Source organism: Pseudopipra pipra, chromosome 17, assembly GCF_036250125.1.
Source record: "Pseudopipra pipra isolate bDixPip1 chromosome 17, bDixPip1.hap1, whole genome shotgun sequence".
Classification (NCBI taxonomy): Eukaryota; Metazoa; Chordata; class Aves; order Passeriformes; family Pipridae; genus Pseudopipra; species Pseudopipra pipra.
The window spans coordinates 7443789-7459437 of NC_087565.1; the positions used below are offsets into that span (position 1 = coordinate 7443789).

A 15649-nucleotide genomic window follows, 5' to 3' on the forward strand; every position below is an offset into this window, starting at 1 on the left:
TCCAACAACTATGAGGAGGCCACAACCTGCAGGAGAGAGGGCACCAGCTTTGTCTGGTCCAGAGGACTGGACACACACAGGGCTGGACAGAAGCGCAGTTCAGGCAGCTCCTGCTCTTGGAACACCTGAGCAGGCAGTTGCTGCCATGGATTTTTGGGCTCTCACTGCCCAAAGGCACACACACCACCCCTTCTTTAGGAGGCCACATGGAGAGAGTCCCACAAAGCACAGCATCAGGGTTTGATTTAGCTGCTGATGGTTATTGAGACTGACTCAGAATAAGTTACACACCTGCAATGATTTAGAAGCCTGGTGTGGGTTTTCTTCCTCTATATAATCAGCTTCAATAAATTCCAGCTCAAGTTACACAGGACAGTTGACATCTGAGTTTAACCTCTTGTTTGATACATATTAAAAATGCATTTCCTTGTACAGAATTTGAATAGAAAATAGGTAGCCAGTTACTTCAGTGGAGTTAGGATATCATGGCCATAACACATGGGAAATAACTCTTGACAATGCAAGTTTACATTGTGCTACAAAAGTTATTTTTTTTTTTTTTAGATATTTCATGTCACTGCCACTTTCATTTAATTATGAAGAACAGAAATGCATTAACATCATGAAAGTATGTTTCAGTTTATATTTTTTTAAAAAAAATGAATAATTGCCCACTTGGGTTGGAAGTGTTTTATTACTCCTTCGGATTCATTTGCCATGATAAAATGTCAAAAGCACCGGTCAAGACAGAAATAAATAACACAATCTCATGTTAGAGAAAAAGTTGCAAATACAGTATATTAAATTATAGCAAGATGCTGCTTCACACCAGCTGATGCAGACAGCACGAGGGAGACAGTAGTTTTACTCACGATCATTGAAAAGATCTATCACCAGAACAGGGGAGCTGCACACCCAACCACAAGCCTCAGTCCTCCTTTTACCTATTTACTTTGTGAATTTAATGAAGAGTTTGAACTGGCAGTTTTGGTAGTCCAACATCCCCTTTCTCTAGCAGTAACAGGAGTGGTGCAAAGCTTTTCATAAGCCCCACAAAAAGCCAAGGCTTTCATGTCTTTGCAGTCTTTGATTTCAGGTCCGTTCCTGAAAATGGTCAGTTTAAAGCCACGTCTCAAGTCCTCCTTTAGTAAAGAAACTCCAGGCAGGCAACACATGCAACTTCAATAGTGTTATGAAACTGCATTCAGGGGTTGGAGCAGAGCATCTCTGCAACTGTACGGGGAGCACTTTTATCTGTCAGAAAATGAAGGAAGTTACAGTCCCTTTGGGAAAAAAATAAAAAATATAAAAAAGCCATATTAAAAATATTAAGGCAAGGCCACTACAATTGCACACCACTTCAGGCCTGAATTAAATCAGGAGTATTCTATTACTTACATGTTGCCCTAATTCCTGTTGTATGGCCCGCAGCAAAGTTTTCCACTGAAAAAAATAATGAAAAGAACCCCCAAATTCTCCACTGAAGGCCTTGGAACATGTCACTTGCACAACACCTCCCATGGTCAGCTAGAGACCATAAACACGTCCTCTTCCAGGCAGACATTTGAAAGAGAATCTTCTGCCAGGGAAAATGATGTAATATCTACTGTAGTGAAGTCACTTCCTGCACAAAAAACATAACCCATATGGGCAAAATGCACTGTAAAATAAAGAGCTTATACACCAAGTAAAGTTTGAAACATCAGAGACCCACTACAGCAGGCCAGAGAGATTCTCTTTTTGGGTTTCTACCCCATTTTTTTCAGTTTAACTTTGCCACTGCTTTCATGTAATGCCTGTACTTTAAACTAAAAAAAATGATGCATGAAAAGATATATGATCATTCTGGTAAGGAAAATCGTTCCCATGATTACTCAAGCTCAGAAAATTTTTTAATTAACTAAACATGTTAAATTATGCCAGTGATTACATCTTGTTATTTACAAGATCAAGTACCACTGATTCTTAGTAATGGGGCAGTATCTAAATTAAGATCACAGGGGCTGGATTATGTTCTGGTTGCTAAAAATCTTTCTGGTTTAGCTGTCTATCCAGTTCTTTGGAATTTTGAGTGTGGAAGAAAGGGGATCAAATCAAACAATTTTGCGCCTCAACATATTCTACACCTGGATCAATTTTTGATATCTAGTCCCATTGACTCAGTAACATGGTTTAAATTTGAAACCTGTCACAATTATGACGTAAGAATATAGAAGACAACACATTTTTGTTCACAGTAACACACTAATTACTGTACTCACTGGTAAACGTCAATTTTTAATAATTTTTAAATACTGTGTTTTCCAAATACCTCAGCATAGAATGCCAATTTTTTTGTGGGGGAGCATCAGATTTCCTGAATTTTTCCACATAATCCTTACAAACACCTCACAGATCACCAAACTTGGAAGAATTCTACAGAAACATTGCACAGACGTTGCACCACAAGGGCTCGTACATTCAAAGGCAGCTTTCTGGAGTGCAGGTCCATCCATTCACATTGGGAAAAAAGTTCACAGAAACTCCAAAAATGAGAAAATGAAGCGAAACCTAGTGTGACTTTACACCAATAAGAACAACAATGAGGACAATTACTATAACAAACAAAATTAAAATAACGAGCATCTTCCGGTTCTTCTTTTGATATTGCTCTGCCTGTAAAACAGAAAAGGAGGAGTTAATACTTAGATTTCTGCAGAGCTGAGGTACAGACTATTACTTGGTATAAGTGAAATACATGTGTTCCAGATGGTTCTTTGGTAACCTGACATTCCATAAAATGTATATTGCAAGCAATTCCCACAAAATAACTCTGATCTGTACCACAGACTCCAGTGAATAAAGTCTGCACTGAAGTCACATTTACCTGTGTTAAAGAGCAGACTCACTTTGAGATAAGATTCCTGTTTTATATTTGAAGGTCATTAAAATTCACAACAAAACTTCATTTTTTTTAATAGGCATTTTTGTTGGACCTTACCCAGCTGTGCATTTTCATTTAATTTCAATTAGCACTGAAAGCTTTCTTTTTGTTTTGGTTCTCAGTTTTCTGCTTCTTTCCTTTTTTCTTCTAACCATATTTTCTCATCCCTTGCCTCTTTTTCCCAGGGGAATTAAAAGGGCACAATGTGGAGAAAACTCTCCAAAAGCCAAATGAAAGTCTGCTAATAGAAACTAAATGGAACAAAGCTTGCATTTAATTGTATTTAATTAATAAACCTTCAAAATTTAAAGGGAAAACTATATTAATTCTTCTCCTTTAAAGTCTCTGGAAAGTAATTAATTACCAGATCTGCTAAAGAGGAATTTTTGACCTGAAACTATGTAACATGCAACCACTGTGACTACTGACTTCATTAGTAACTGATTCCAATTTTCAAGTGAAGCAGGAATTGGTAATTAGTGATTCATATCACCAGACTTTTGCAGTGAATTAGTGCAATTCCTGTTGTCTTGGTAGTTTATAATAATTGTGCCAATTAAAACAGAAAAGAAATTTGACAGTATAGATATTAAATCAGAATAAAGCTACCACCAGTATTGAAAACACCAGGGTACCTCTGATATTCCTCCTCAGACCTGTCTGTATGTCTACCATGATAGGTGAAAAAATTCTTATGCTGTATTGAAAGCAGGTATATATTGGATCAAAAATCCATACTCCAGCCAGCAATCCAACCAGGGGCTTGCTGAGAATTCATTACCCACCACTAGACCAGAAATAACATCGATTCCAACTAATTAATTTATTTCCAGTTCAATCTGTACAAATTGCTTCCAATTACTTTAAGCTTTGCTCATCCACAGTCAACACCTTGTTTCAGTGATCTCCAATTTACTTTTGTGTATAACAAGAATGATCCTATAACCAATTTATTTTGCTGTGCCTCAAATGGCACACATTTTTTGCTGTCCATATATTACCAGTCTACCACCATAGGAAGTTGAGTGTGTAGAAATCAGATGTCCAGGTTTCCAAAACAGAATGTTTTACTTAAGAGGCTTTTGCATAGATCTCTTTTGGGATTTATTTCCAGCAATGGAAGGACTGAACTGAGCTGACAAGTCAGAACCTACCATAGAATCAAAACAGAACAAAGAAGCCAACAAAACAAAATAACCACAAAACTCTGCTCTGCTGCCAACTAAAACTTTTCAGGTGTTCATACTAAAAACTGTTTAAAGTGTCAGATGGTGAGAGAAAACATTAATAATTATTCTTGCTGATTAGACAATATTTTCAAACTGAAATCTGTAGTGAGGTACCCAATAACCAGTCCTGTTTCCCAAGTGCCTGGCTCTCCAAACAGAGAGGGAATTGCACACAGGTCCCAGCAGGTCAGCAGTCTAAATATCAAAGCACATTGCTTGGATGCCCAGAAAGTCATTTAAGAAATTAACACTGGGCATCAAGCATGACATTAACAGAAGTTATATGGAAAGCTCCTACTGCAGTACAGTTGGACATTTTATACAGTACAGCAATCATTTCTAAAAGGGACTATGTCCAATTGAAAATTGAATAACTTAACAGCTATTAAATTATAAAATATTATTAGATATGCAAAACAGCTTAATGATTCCATCAGCTTACCTTATGTAGTTGTTTTAGACCCTCTTCAGTTTTCATACATGACTGTTCAATATTATAGTCAATTCTATCTAGAACTGTTCCCTAAATAAAAAGGAAAAAACAAGCAGCAAATTGAAGCAAAATGAACTTCATAAAGCAATTCTTATTATAAACAGCAGAGTAATTAACAACACTCACAGTAAACAGCTCATGAATTATGTAAACAATGAACTTTTACAGAAGAACTTCTTGGGACTTCACTAAACAACTTCCTTGCTCAGTGCCCAATGGCAGCTCTGTCCACATCTCACATCACATCCCTAGTTATCACCTTACTTCCAGACCAGGTGCTTTTGGCTGACACACTGAACATGAACTGAATCTCTGGGAGAAATAACCATCAGAACTTCAGCTTTCTATGGCCTTTTTATTTTTTTTTTTCTTTTCAGTCTAACACACATAACCACTTGAATTCTTATTTATTTATTTCCATTAATTCAACTTCTGGAAGGTTTCAACCTTATCTTGAAGATAAGGATTATCTTATCCTGCAGATAAGAGGTAAATTAGGAAAAGTGAGCAGCACATGAAAACAGGAAAAGTCTGGAAGCCTCAACACTACATGGAATCTCCTCTTTCTTACTAAGGCTGTGATGTCCATGTACCTGTTCTACTATCATTGCTCCCAGGTCCCTAAATATTTCATTGAGATCAGAGATGGACTGTACAATCTGACGGATTTCTCGTTCCCGCTCTTCCACCATTAGTGTGTTCTGCTCCACCAACGCCAGCTGGTCATCTGTAAAACCCTGGGGAAATAAAAGATTTAGGTGCTGAACTGGCATTAACAGCATGAAATAATTATATTAACTAGAAATAATTATATGGATTACAAGGCCTTATAACACAACAATCCTTTTGGAATTTCCTTAGTAGACAAGAATCTAAGAAAAAAATGCATTTTAAAAAGATTTTCAGGGTCTCCAAAATAACTTGGATAGCTATTTATAGCTGAAGGAGAGAAAATGCATATCTTGTATCCTGCCCAAATACATAAACAACTGATTTTAAAATAAGAGCTGTCCTAAACCAATGTTTTTGTTGTTGTAGAAAATCAATACACGCAAGTGTTCAGCAGTTACAGAATATCTATTGACTGATCAGCATGACAGAAACTCCCATAATGCCAATGTGTAAAGACAGAAGCAATTCTGCTATTTTTATTAACCATAGAGACCTTCCTGGTTTTGTCTTCCAAGGCCAATCACAACTGAACATTGTCCTTTCCCCATCACTCTTCTTGAGATAAGTGAAAAACCTCTTGTACACAGGATTAGCTGAAAAGGTGCCTTGACTGTTTCAGTAAGTTTTCAGCTAAATGTTAACTGAATGTTAACAGTTAAGAATATTCTGTGGCACTACGAGTGAGGACACAACAGAACAACTCCCACCCTGATTAGAAATGCAGTATCCCCAAACTCCACGAAGTCAAACAAAGTCTGATAGAGCTCTACAACATTATTTGTGCAGAAACAAATCACTGCACCATTTTTTCAGCAATCTGACATATTCCAAGTCTTCAGTTACTCTTTAAAGTTCACTTTAAATAGTGCCACCTTCCATCCAAACTCAGAATCACAGTTTTCTACAATTGCTCTTGCATGTGGCCAGACAGGTGCTGTGGGACTTACTCTGTCATAAAGTGTATCATCCTCCCCATCATCCATCAGTGGGACTGAGGTGTCAAAGAAGTGTTTGGATCTTTCTTCTCTATTCTTCATGCCTGTAAAGGACAAGCCATGTTTGAGCACAATATTTATGCACACTAAGATCAGACTAAGAGTGAAGTCTGAAGCACCAGACAGAAATGCACAAAAAAAGAAAATCTGGCTAATAAATGACATAAATAATAGTATGCAAATTTTAATTGTCACACAGGCTTCCTATTTAACAAAGCAGAACAAATTCAACCAGACTTGCAAGATTAATTAAATCAGTGATTTTGAAGTCATTCTGTTCTACGTAGTTAAAAAAATTAGGTAAGTTAAGAGCCTTAAAGCGTGATCACTTTAGGCTATTTTATAACAAATTCTCTTAGGAACATCCCTTGTCTGAACTGTGACCTTCAGTTCCACCTGTGCCATTTATACCACAGGAGGAAGAAATATCAATGTTAAATTTGAAGATCAAGTTTTTGTGGGTTTCTTCCAAGATTAAAATAATCTTACTTAGCCAAAAATAGAACTGCACACAGTTTTAGAGTTTTAAACAGAAGCTATTCCACTTCCAATCTGTTTATGGATGCAGAATTTTAATTTATCACAGACTACCTCTTGAAGTTTTGTCTATCACAGCCTGCCATCCACTGCAGGCATCATGGCTGAAGAGCAATGGCTGCTTCACCAGTGTCACAGAAGCAGCTTTTCAGACCACAATTAGAGAAGCAAAGATGCATTAAAAATATGGATGGGTGAAATACACTGATTTGGTTGACGTGCTTAACCATGACATTTCTCCTTCAGCAGCATGAAAGAGAAGTAGAATAAAGCAGTTTGTACATGGGTGAACCAGAAACCCTCAAATTCTACCCTCTAGCTAGTCCTGTGTGCATCATTTAACCCTTCCATGCTTGAACTTTCCCAACCAAGAAAACAAGCACACCTCCATCAGTGGTGATGTATGGGCACCACCACAGGAGGTGCCCCTGTGTTACTGTATCTCTTATGCTTACGTTTGAGATAGTCAGACTGTGCATGCCTAAAGTTGGTGGACAGGTCCTGAAGGGACTGTGCTAAGGAAGACACTACATTCCTGAGAACACGTGCTTCTTGTTCTGTACAACTACGGGACCTGCTCTGCAAGACCTGGACTGCTCTCTGACATCTGTGGAATAACTGAGAAAACAAGGCCATTAGTAAAAACACAGACAGCAGCTCACACTTCAAATGTCACATTGCAAAAGTGCCAAACTGAACACTAATATTTTGATTTCTAGATTTTTAAAATTAATTTTTATTGCCTTGTGCAATATTTAAAAAGATACAGAAACAGAACAAAGTTAACAAGGTAGCTGAGTAACACAACTAATTCTGACCAAAGGCATTTGCTTCATTTTAATTGCTTGGCCTTGGAATTGATATCTGTATTTCTCTGAGACATCTGTAAACTTGATCTGATTAATCCTATTCCAAGTAGAAAACCCAACAAGTAAGTAACAGAACAGGGAGGTTAATGACTCGTTGGGAAGTTCACTGAGATGGTGAGTGCAGTTCTGAGCACAGAGCCCAGGACTTCTCACTCTAACACTGATTACAAATGAAATGCTTTCCTCAAAGCAAACCATCCCCTGTCCTAATGCTTAAAGATATGTCAAACTGGAGAGTTAGAGCTGAAATGAGCCTGTACCTGTGTGATCTCCTGGGTTGTTATTTCTATTGCCCGTTCCTCTTCACTGCTGTCATCCAGCGTGGGTCTGTTTAGATGTTTATCGTGAAGACTGGCTAATTCTTTCATCTTCTGTTTAACCCTGGCAATATCATACTGAATCTAAAACAGAAAGCCCAACAGGAACAAAGGGAAGTAACTTGTGTTTCAGAGGAAAGGGTTCTGACAAATGTTAGACAAAAATCATTGACAGAAATCTGTAACATCAAAAGCAGACCAAAGATCATTATAAACCAGATAAAAAGCTGACTAAGAAGCAACTGAATACTCTTATAGACTCTGAGTTTGGTACCTTTTTAAACCTACTCTTGTTAATCTTAGGCAAGACTGCTGTTTTCAAATGTGCTTCATTAAGGTGGAATAATATTTTTATCATTATATAGTATCGTAGCAAGAAGATTTAGCCAACTCCCAAAAATACTAATGAAAATTCAGGCCACAGCTTCAACTCTGTCACACATTGAATAGCCTGAACTTAACAGGAGAAGTTAAATGACATGCTTGCAAACAAGTAATTAAAAATAAATACGTAAGAGTGATTATTATAGTAGTAAAAAGGAGACTGAGCACCTTTCTGCAAAACGGGTTGTGTACACACAAACTGATGAGGCAACATGTGTTCTGAGAGTACACTTAAAAACAGATTTTCTGAAAGTCAAGAATAGCTTCACATTCCAAATACAGAGAAAGGTTTTTATCTGGATGCCTCCAGAATCACTCCCTTGCGTATGTCCAAATATTTCCATAACTTGCAAGGCATCCATAGTGCACAGGCAGGAAAATTCTCCTGCTAGAAGACACTAACATTTCCTGTTTTCAAACAGTAAACCTGCTCATCTCCACCATTTCAGGGTCTACTCAACTGGATTCAATAGGTTCAAACCAAAATTCCACTGCAAGTACTAATTTTTTGGTACCTTCCCTTCTAAGTTTTAAAATGAGAAGAACTTTGCTTTGCTAAGAGCTTTAGGACCTTCCCGTGTCTCAAGTCTAAAAGCTCAGCTATAGCACATTTACCCTAATAGTCCCAGTGTACTTTTAATACTGGGCTCCCATTAATGATACATAGTCTTCCAGAACTCCTGGCCCTGGATAATCTCCATTTATTTCACTTGCAATATACCCTTCAAGATAATAAGTCACAGCTTGCCTCATATTTTCCTCTAAACAAGGCGGTCAACTTAGAAAACACTAATTTTAATCCTTCTTCTAATACTAGTTTTGTCATAAAACTGACAGCATTGAGAAAGTAACTGACAACACCAATAAATCCCTCCATGAGAAGCCAAACTGTTGGATTTGCCACAGAACTTACCTCATCAGCCCCATCGACCCATTTGGGAGGTAAACGTTTCGTGACCCCAATTGCTGCTTCGGGATCTAAACTGATTCCCGACACCAGTGCCATGCGATCATCAGCCAGCTGCAGGGGAGAAAAAAACACAGCAAATTAATTTAATTCAAGTCAGATCCAAATCCTTGAACATCAGGAAAAGTGTGTGTGTGCCTTCTCATGAAAAGTAACCTCGAAGATGTGTTCACACGTGACGCAGCTACGATCACACACCACATCTCCTGGTTTGTCCCTATGTGCCAGTGACCTATGTCCTCCCCCTTCCCACAGGATCTGAAAGATGAGAGTCAGTCTTAAAATAAATTCTTAGGAGATTTTCAAGGAGAAAATATGGTATTGCAGTGAGAATTCAAGTAGCTCTCATGTTGGTACCTTTTTCCAGCACAGTTTATATCAGGCCAGGCACGTTTGAAAACTGCATTTGGGGGAATCTCAGAAAAAATGTTTATTGTAACTGCAAGAAATAAAATAGTACCCCATGCTTTTTCTCAATGTTATTTAGACAGACATTCAGCTAAGAGGCAGCTGAAGGACAAACACTCTTGCAAACTGACATGCAGCTAAAATGGTTAAATTACTTGTTTAGTGGACATGAAAATGTGCTAAACACAAATAGCCAAGGCAGTTCTAGAGATGATCATCAGTGATACCACTTAAAACATAACTAATCACTGCTTGTTCTCAGGGAAAGATTTAATACAAACGCCTCCCTTCCTAGTTTCTCTCAAATTTTTAATTTTCCTTTATCAGGCCTGTAAAGCTTCATGGTTCTCCACTCCATCCCTCTTCCTTCCTGGGTAATGCTTTCTTGAAAGCTGTTTTTTATCCATGACCTTATTCCTGATCAATAAAGTTTGTATAATTCATGCATAGCATGAAAAATAGTTACTGGCTTCATTGTGCAAAGTCATTCTATCCCACACATGTACAGTAAGTCAGACTAGTTTATACATTTATCTATTCACAGTGTAATACTCCATCACTAAATGCTTGACTTTATGCAGCCTTGTCCTTCTACTGTGCATGGAGACATTTCATCCTATATAAAAAAATTCAGTAAACCAGCAGAATAAGGAAAGGAACATTTTAGGTCAATGATGTAGGCTTGATGCACCATGGCAGAATAAAATGTGAAAAACAATACCTCATCCAGCTCCTGAAGTGATTTGTGGATCCCATCAGCCCCATCCAGTTAGAGACAGCAAAAGATAAAAGGGAAAAAAAGAGACATAGGACAGATATAGGGCATGGTCAGTTGAGAAAATACTGATTGATGTTTAAAGCATGATGGTTTACCAAGAACAAACAAACAGCCCTTTAAAGACACGATTAATCAATAAATATATCATGATACTGTATTTTAAGTCAGCATTTTGCTTGATGCACCAACTTTTCAAAGAAATATTTCAGTTCCTTGGTAAACAGCAAGAACATAAGAGATCAAGTCCAGAGCTTGGTTTGTTTTCCAAAGTAACTGCACAGTCAATATCTAGATACTAAACTGTCAGGTAGAGACTGCAATAGAACACACTGAAGTAGGACAGCAAAGGCCACTGACTGCAGCATTCAGCATCCACAGGGGAGTTGGAGGGTTTGACTATGACTGGAGGAGGCACAGACAAGCTCTTGAAAAATATTTATCAACAAGCACCCCAATTACCACAGGATAACACAGACAGCAAAAGACAAAAAGCAAAAGCAAATGCAGCATATGCTCACTTCTGTACACACTGGAGTTGTGCTCTGCTTTCAGGGAACATTAACCCTGCAAGGATCTGAAAAAATATAAAAAGCAACCAATCTGCAGCTTCTCTGTTCATCAGTGTTTGCACTGTGTGTGTGAGCAAAAGGGTATTTCACTCATAGATGAACAAAGCAGATCTAAAATGAGGACAAACACTTGTGGTTTAACAAAGCAGCATCAACTGATGGTCCTTATCCCAGCCCAAGCTCTTCAAACAGGACTGTACTGTTAAAATGCTGCTGTGATTATCTGAGTTTAAGGAGTGGCTGAGTGTCCTCACAAGGGTGCATCTGCCAGGGCAGAAGGTGATTTTGGACAGAGAGTTATCATTGCAAAGGATGTCTTGAGGAGAAGCCTGGGGAGTGAACTAAGGTGAGCTGAAGTACTGTGAGAGAGAACTTGCAGCCCTGCCCTGCTGGCACCAGCAGCTCTGCTCTGGGGGCACCACCCAAGGGAAAACCTGCAGTTGACAGGGACAGGCACCTGAAAACCTGACAGACAAGTAACTCACACTAACAGTGTTACACTTCTTGCTAAAACAATTCACTCGTGGTAACTACAGAACTCTGAATGTCCAATCTGGATCCAGATTGAGCCATCGACTCACTTCACCCACTGCACAGAGGGAAATTCCAGTCACTGTTCATCTCCATGTGAATGAGCAGCCCAGCAAACACCTTCAATTCATGTTGAAAAACACCGTCAATAAATGTTTTATGCATGTTTTAAGTGATACTGCACTCACTGCTGAGCAAAGTGCATTTCACTGCTCAGTTGTCTGTATGTGAGTTTAAACCATCACTGCCTTTTCTGGGTGATATTTTAAAAACCCCCAAGCATCTAAAGAACTGATATTGATATTGGCAAGGAAACCTTAACAAGGACTAAATGCAGAGCCAAGTTACACACGTGTAATACAAATTATCATTGACATTTCCTGTTCTACAAAAGCAATTTCATACACAGCTGGTTAGACACAGGTGTAATAAAGTTAACAAGGAACAAATACCATAAACAGCAACATGAAGCACTGCTTTTCCTAATAAAAATGCATTAATATAAAGCAATTTAGAATTATGAGACTGCCAGCAGATAGTTACTGGTGCCTATGACAAATAAATGATAAGCTTAAACAGAAAGTGTGAAAACCTGAGCAGAGCTGAGCTGCCAGGTAGCCCATCATGGTTCAAAACTTAGAAAAAGCTGCAGAAACTGCCTCTGAATGCATAACTTTTATGAGGGAAATCTACTGACTTCCTCTCTCAAAGATGTCTCTGAGTACTATTTGTATTTAGGGAAAATTAAAATAAAAAGGGCAATGAACACCAGAGCAAGTTATGGAGAAATTTAAGCAATGGGAATAAACTATACCAAGTGTATTTAACAGTGCCCACATTGAGGTGAATAGAAGAGTTCTGCTCTGTGAAATGATTTGGGGTTTTCTTTAAGGTAAAGAGGCATCAAAAACCAAAGAGGACCAAAAACCCCATGTCAACGCTAACACGAAACTCTTAGAACAATAATTTGTTATTCACGAAGGGAACAGAGATCAGCACACAGAGAGATCTCTTCTATTCGCTTTCCGTGAGGGAGCAGGGAAAGGGATCAACAGGGTGGGGAGGGAGGGAGGCGGGAGGGCGGTGGGGGTTGAGGAGAGGGCTCGGAGGAGGGGAGAGGGTCGGGGCACAGCTCGGCTGCCCGGCGAGGTACAGAAGGATGAAGGGAGGAGACTCACCGCAGCAGCCATGCTACGTGACCCCCGAGGGCTGGAGGAGCCGAAACTACTCACTTGCTCGGCCAGCAGCTGCCGGCTCTGCACCGCGTTGTTCCGCAACAACAAGAACGCGTCCGTGAGACGCCGGGTGGCCATGGCCCCCCTGCCCGCCGGGCCCGCGGCCCGAGCACAGCCCGGCACGCGCGGCGGCCGCCCCTCAGAGGGCCGGGGCGGAGACCCCTAGGAGGGCCGGTAGCGGGAGCCCTCAGCGGGCCGTGCCCGGGCCGGCCCTGGCCCTGCCGGGTCCCGGTTCCCCCCTCTCCCTGTCCCCGTCCCGGCCCCCGCCGGGCGCCGCCATCGCCCCGGCCCGCGCCGACACTTCCGCGTTGTGCAGCGCCCAACGCCTTCCGGCCCGCGCGCCCCGCGCCGCTCCGCCCCGCCCGCGGCCCCGCCACCAGCGTTCCGGCCCTCATGGGTCCGGGGCACGAACACTCCACATCCGTTCCGAAATCCAGCTCTAAGTCCATCCCCACACCCAGCCCCAAATCCAGCCACGCATCTGTCCCAACATCCACCTCCGAGCCCATCCCCACGTCTATCCCCCCCATCCATCCCTAAATGCAGCTCCCCATCCAGCTAAAAGTCCGTGCCCACGTGCAACCCCACGCCCACCCCACATCCCTCCACACATCCAGGTCCACAGCCCGCCCCAAAAGTGGCCCCACCTCCAGACCCACCTCCAGACCCACATGCACCCCAAATGCAGCCCCACATACGGCACCACACCCATTCCTCAATCTGTGCCCCCAACCAACCATCCCACATCCATCCCAACTGCCAACCCCACATCCATCCGTCCATCCAACCCCATATCCACTTCCACATCCAAATCCACATCAGCGCCACCTCATCCATCTGTGTGTCCATCCCCGTGTCCATCCCTGGCTCCATCCCCGGGTAGATGTCCATGCCCATGTTCCCTGAAAATGGACAAGCTATTTAAAATGACAGTATGGGGTTTGACTTTACAAAAGAGGCTTTTCAATAAGGCGACTGAAATGATTTTCCCCTGCCTCTCTGTCAGGCCGGACAGACTGCTCCCAGTGCGGGGCAAATGTGACACGAGGTGGTTTTGGGGTCCCTCTGGTGCATCCTATGCCAGGTGCCTGCACTCCAAGGGACATCCAGCATAATCCCCAAGGAAACACCAGCAGCCACTGCCCAGCACGGCCAGGGAAACTGCTCCCCACAGGTCATCAGGAGATTAAACCCTCAAAAAAAACCCCAAACCAACTAGTATTTACACATATGGCAGGAACAGTGACTGTAATCACAACCACATTTGCTGGAAATGTTACCTCTTTTTATCCAACCGCCCAGGCAAACTTGTATGGTGAAAAATAGGAAAAAAAATATTCCTCTGCTATTATAAGATATTTGGGGGGGTTTCTCGAGCAGCCCTTCTGCCTCAGCGGGAGAGACCTGAAACTTGGAATTTAGCAAGGAAATAAGCTCCAGTCATACAAGGCCTAACGCACGCATTTAATTTTTCGTGGTCTGGTGAAATCTGTTTTCATTTTGGCTGCCTGACAAAGGCTTTAAAAATGTATGTATGGGCTTCATTTCTTCATGCTAATTTTTAATCTACTGTAACTATTTTTTATACCATGAGAACAGTTTCAGCTAATGACCTTCCTGCCTTCTCTTGGCACTGCTGCCATGGCTGTAGGTCAAGAGAAATTTCTCCTGCAGTCAACAGTCTTCCTGTGATCTTTTAGATTTGGGTGCATGTGTAGGGAAAACCAGTTGGAATATCCCACACAGTGGGATGGAGAACCCAACAGGAAGCCTAATGTGCTGGAAGTTGGTACACACTAGCAATTAACATTTTGTTTCCTGATTTTTGACAGCTTAAAAAGGTTTGAATGTTGGGCAGGCTTGGAATATAAACAGGGGCTATAAAAAGGATTTGGGACTTGTACACAGAGGGATAAAACTCCATAAGGAAGGGGTCCAGACCTAACCCGGTGAAAAACCACTTCAAAGTGGATATTAGAAATAAGCAAAGGGAGTAGAAGGAATGGAAAAAAAGGATTAAGCAAAGAAAACTATGTCTTAGAAGTTAGGAAATGTAGGCATAAAGGGAAATGTGCCAGAAGTGAAGGCGAGGTGGACCTTGCAAAGGAAATTAAAACAAATAGCAAAATGTTTTTCAGGCATTCATACCAGGAGAGGAAGGAGAGAAGAGGTAGAGGTGATGAAAGGGGGAGAGGCAGGACACAAATGAATGCATAATATGTAGTGGAAATGTACACAGAGGAAATGAATGCATGGAGACAGAAATGACCTCATCCAAGTGGAACAAATCATAAAGATCATAACGCGACAATAATTTGGGCTAAATGATCGTTATAGATCCCTTTCAACTGAAATATTCTAATTTCTGACTCAGACATCTAACAGGACTTTGCATCTGGCTGTGTAACAGCATCGCTGCAGGAGCAACGCGACACAAGTTGAGAGCAGGAAAAATTGTTCCAGCTTTTAAAATGAGGAAAAATAATTGAAGTCTGATCCAAATAAAACACAAGACTTTTGGATAAGTTCAGCAGGAAAGAATGATAGCAGACATGATGGCAGATAGAAATGGGCTAACATACAATACATGCATTTACTGAAGGTGGGCAGTGCTTGACTAACCTGAGGACTTTGTAAGATAGTTAGTTTTCATAAGAGCTAGTAGTTCTATTCTGTCTGGTAATGAATAAATGTAGGCTGGATATTAGAAGAATTTGTGTTACCATCAGAGGAATTAGGTCC

General features: G+C 40.8%; 1 protein-coding gene across 3 annotated transcripts; it reads right to left on the reverse strand.

Annotated features, from left to right (window-relative positions):
* Positions 1–2257: 2257 nt before the first annotated feature.
* Positions 2258–13243, reverse strand: STX16 (syntaxin 16). 3 transcript variants are annotated; one of them, XM_064674122.1, is made up of 8 exons: positions 12905–13243; positions 9333–9440; positions 7979–8119; positions 7305–7467; positions 6265–6356; positions 5239–5382; positions 4595–4675; positions 2258–2655 (listed from the first exon to the last, which is right to left on the reverse strand). In XM_064674122.1, the coding sequence occupies exons 1-8, from the start codon at positions 12983–12985 to the stop codon at positions 2551–2553; spliced, it is 915 nt and encodes a 304-aa protein (XP_064530192.1). In that variant the 5' UTR covers positions 12986–13243; the 3' UTR covers positions 2258–2550. The 3 variants fall into 3 exon arrangements, with proteins under 3 accessions (XP_064530192.1, XP_064530191.1, XP_064530193.1); XM_064674121.1 differs by having other exon boundaries at positions 12851–13098; XM_064674123.1 differs by lacking the exon at positions 12905–13243 and adding an exon at positions 10516–10535.
* Between the last annotated feature and the right edge of the window lie 2406 nt (positions 13244–15649).

Coding starts and splice junctions, on each gene's coding strand:
- STX16 (XM_064674121.1), bottom strand. CDS start 12,985: ATGGCCACCCGGCGTCTCACGGACGCGTTCTTGTTGTTGCGGAACAAC. Junction 9,441..12,850: donor CACGTAGCATGGCTGCTGCG/GTGAGTCTCCTC, acceptor TCTCCCCTGCAG/CTGGCTGATGATCGCATGGC. Junction 6,357..7,304: donor ACAGTCTGACTATCTCAAAC/GTAAGCATAAGA, acceptor TGTCCTTTACAG/GCATGAAGAATAGAGAAGAA.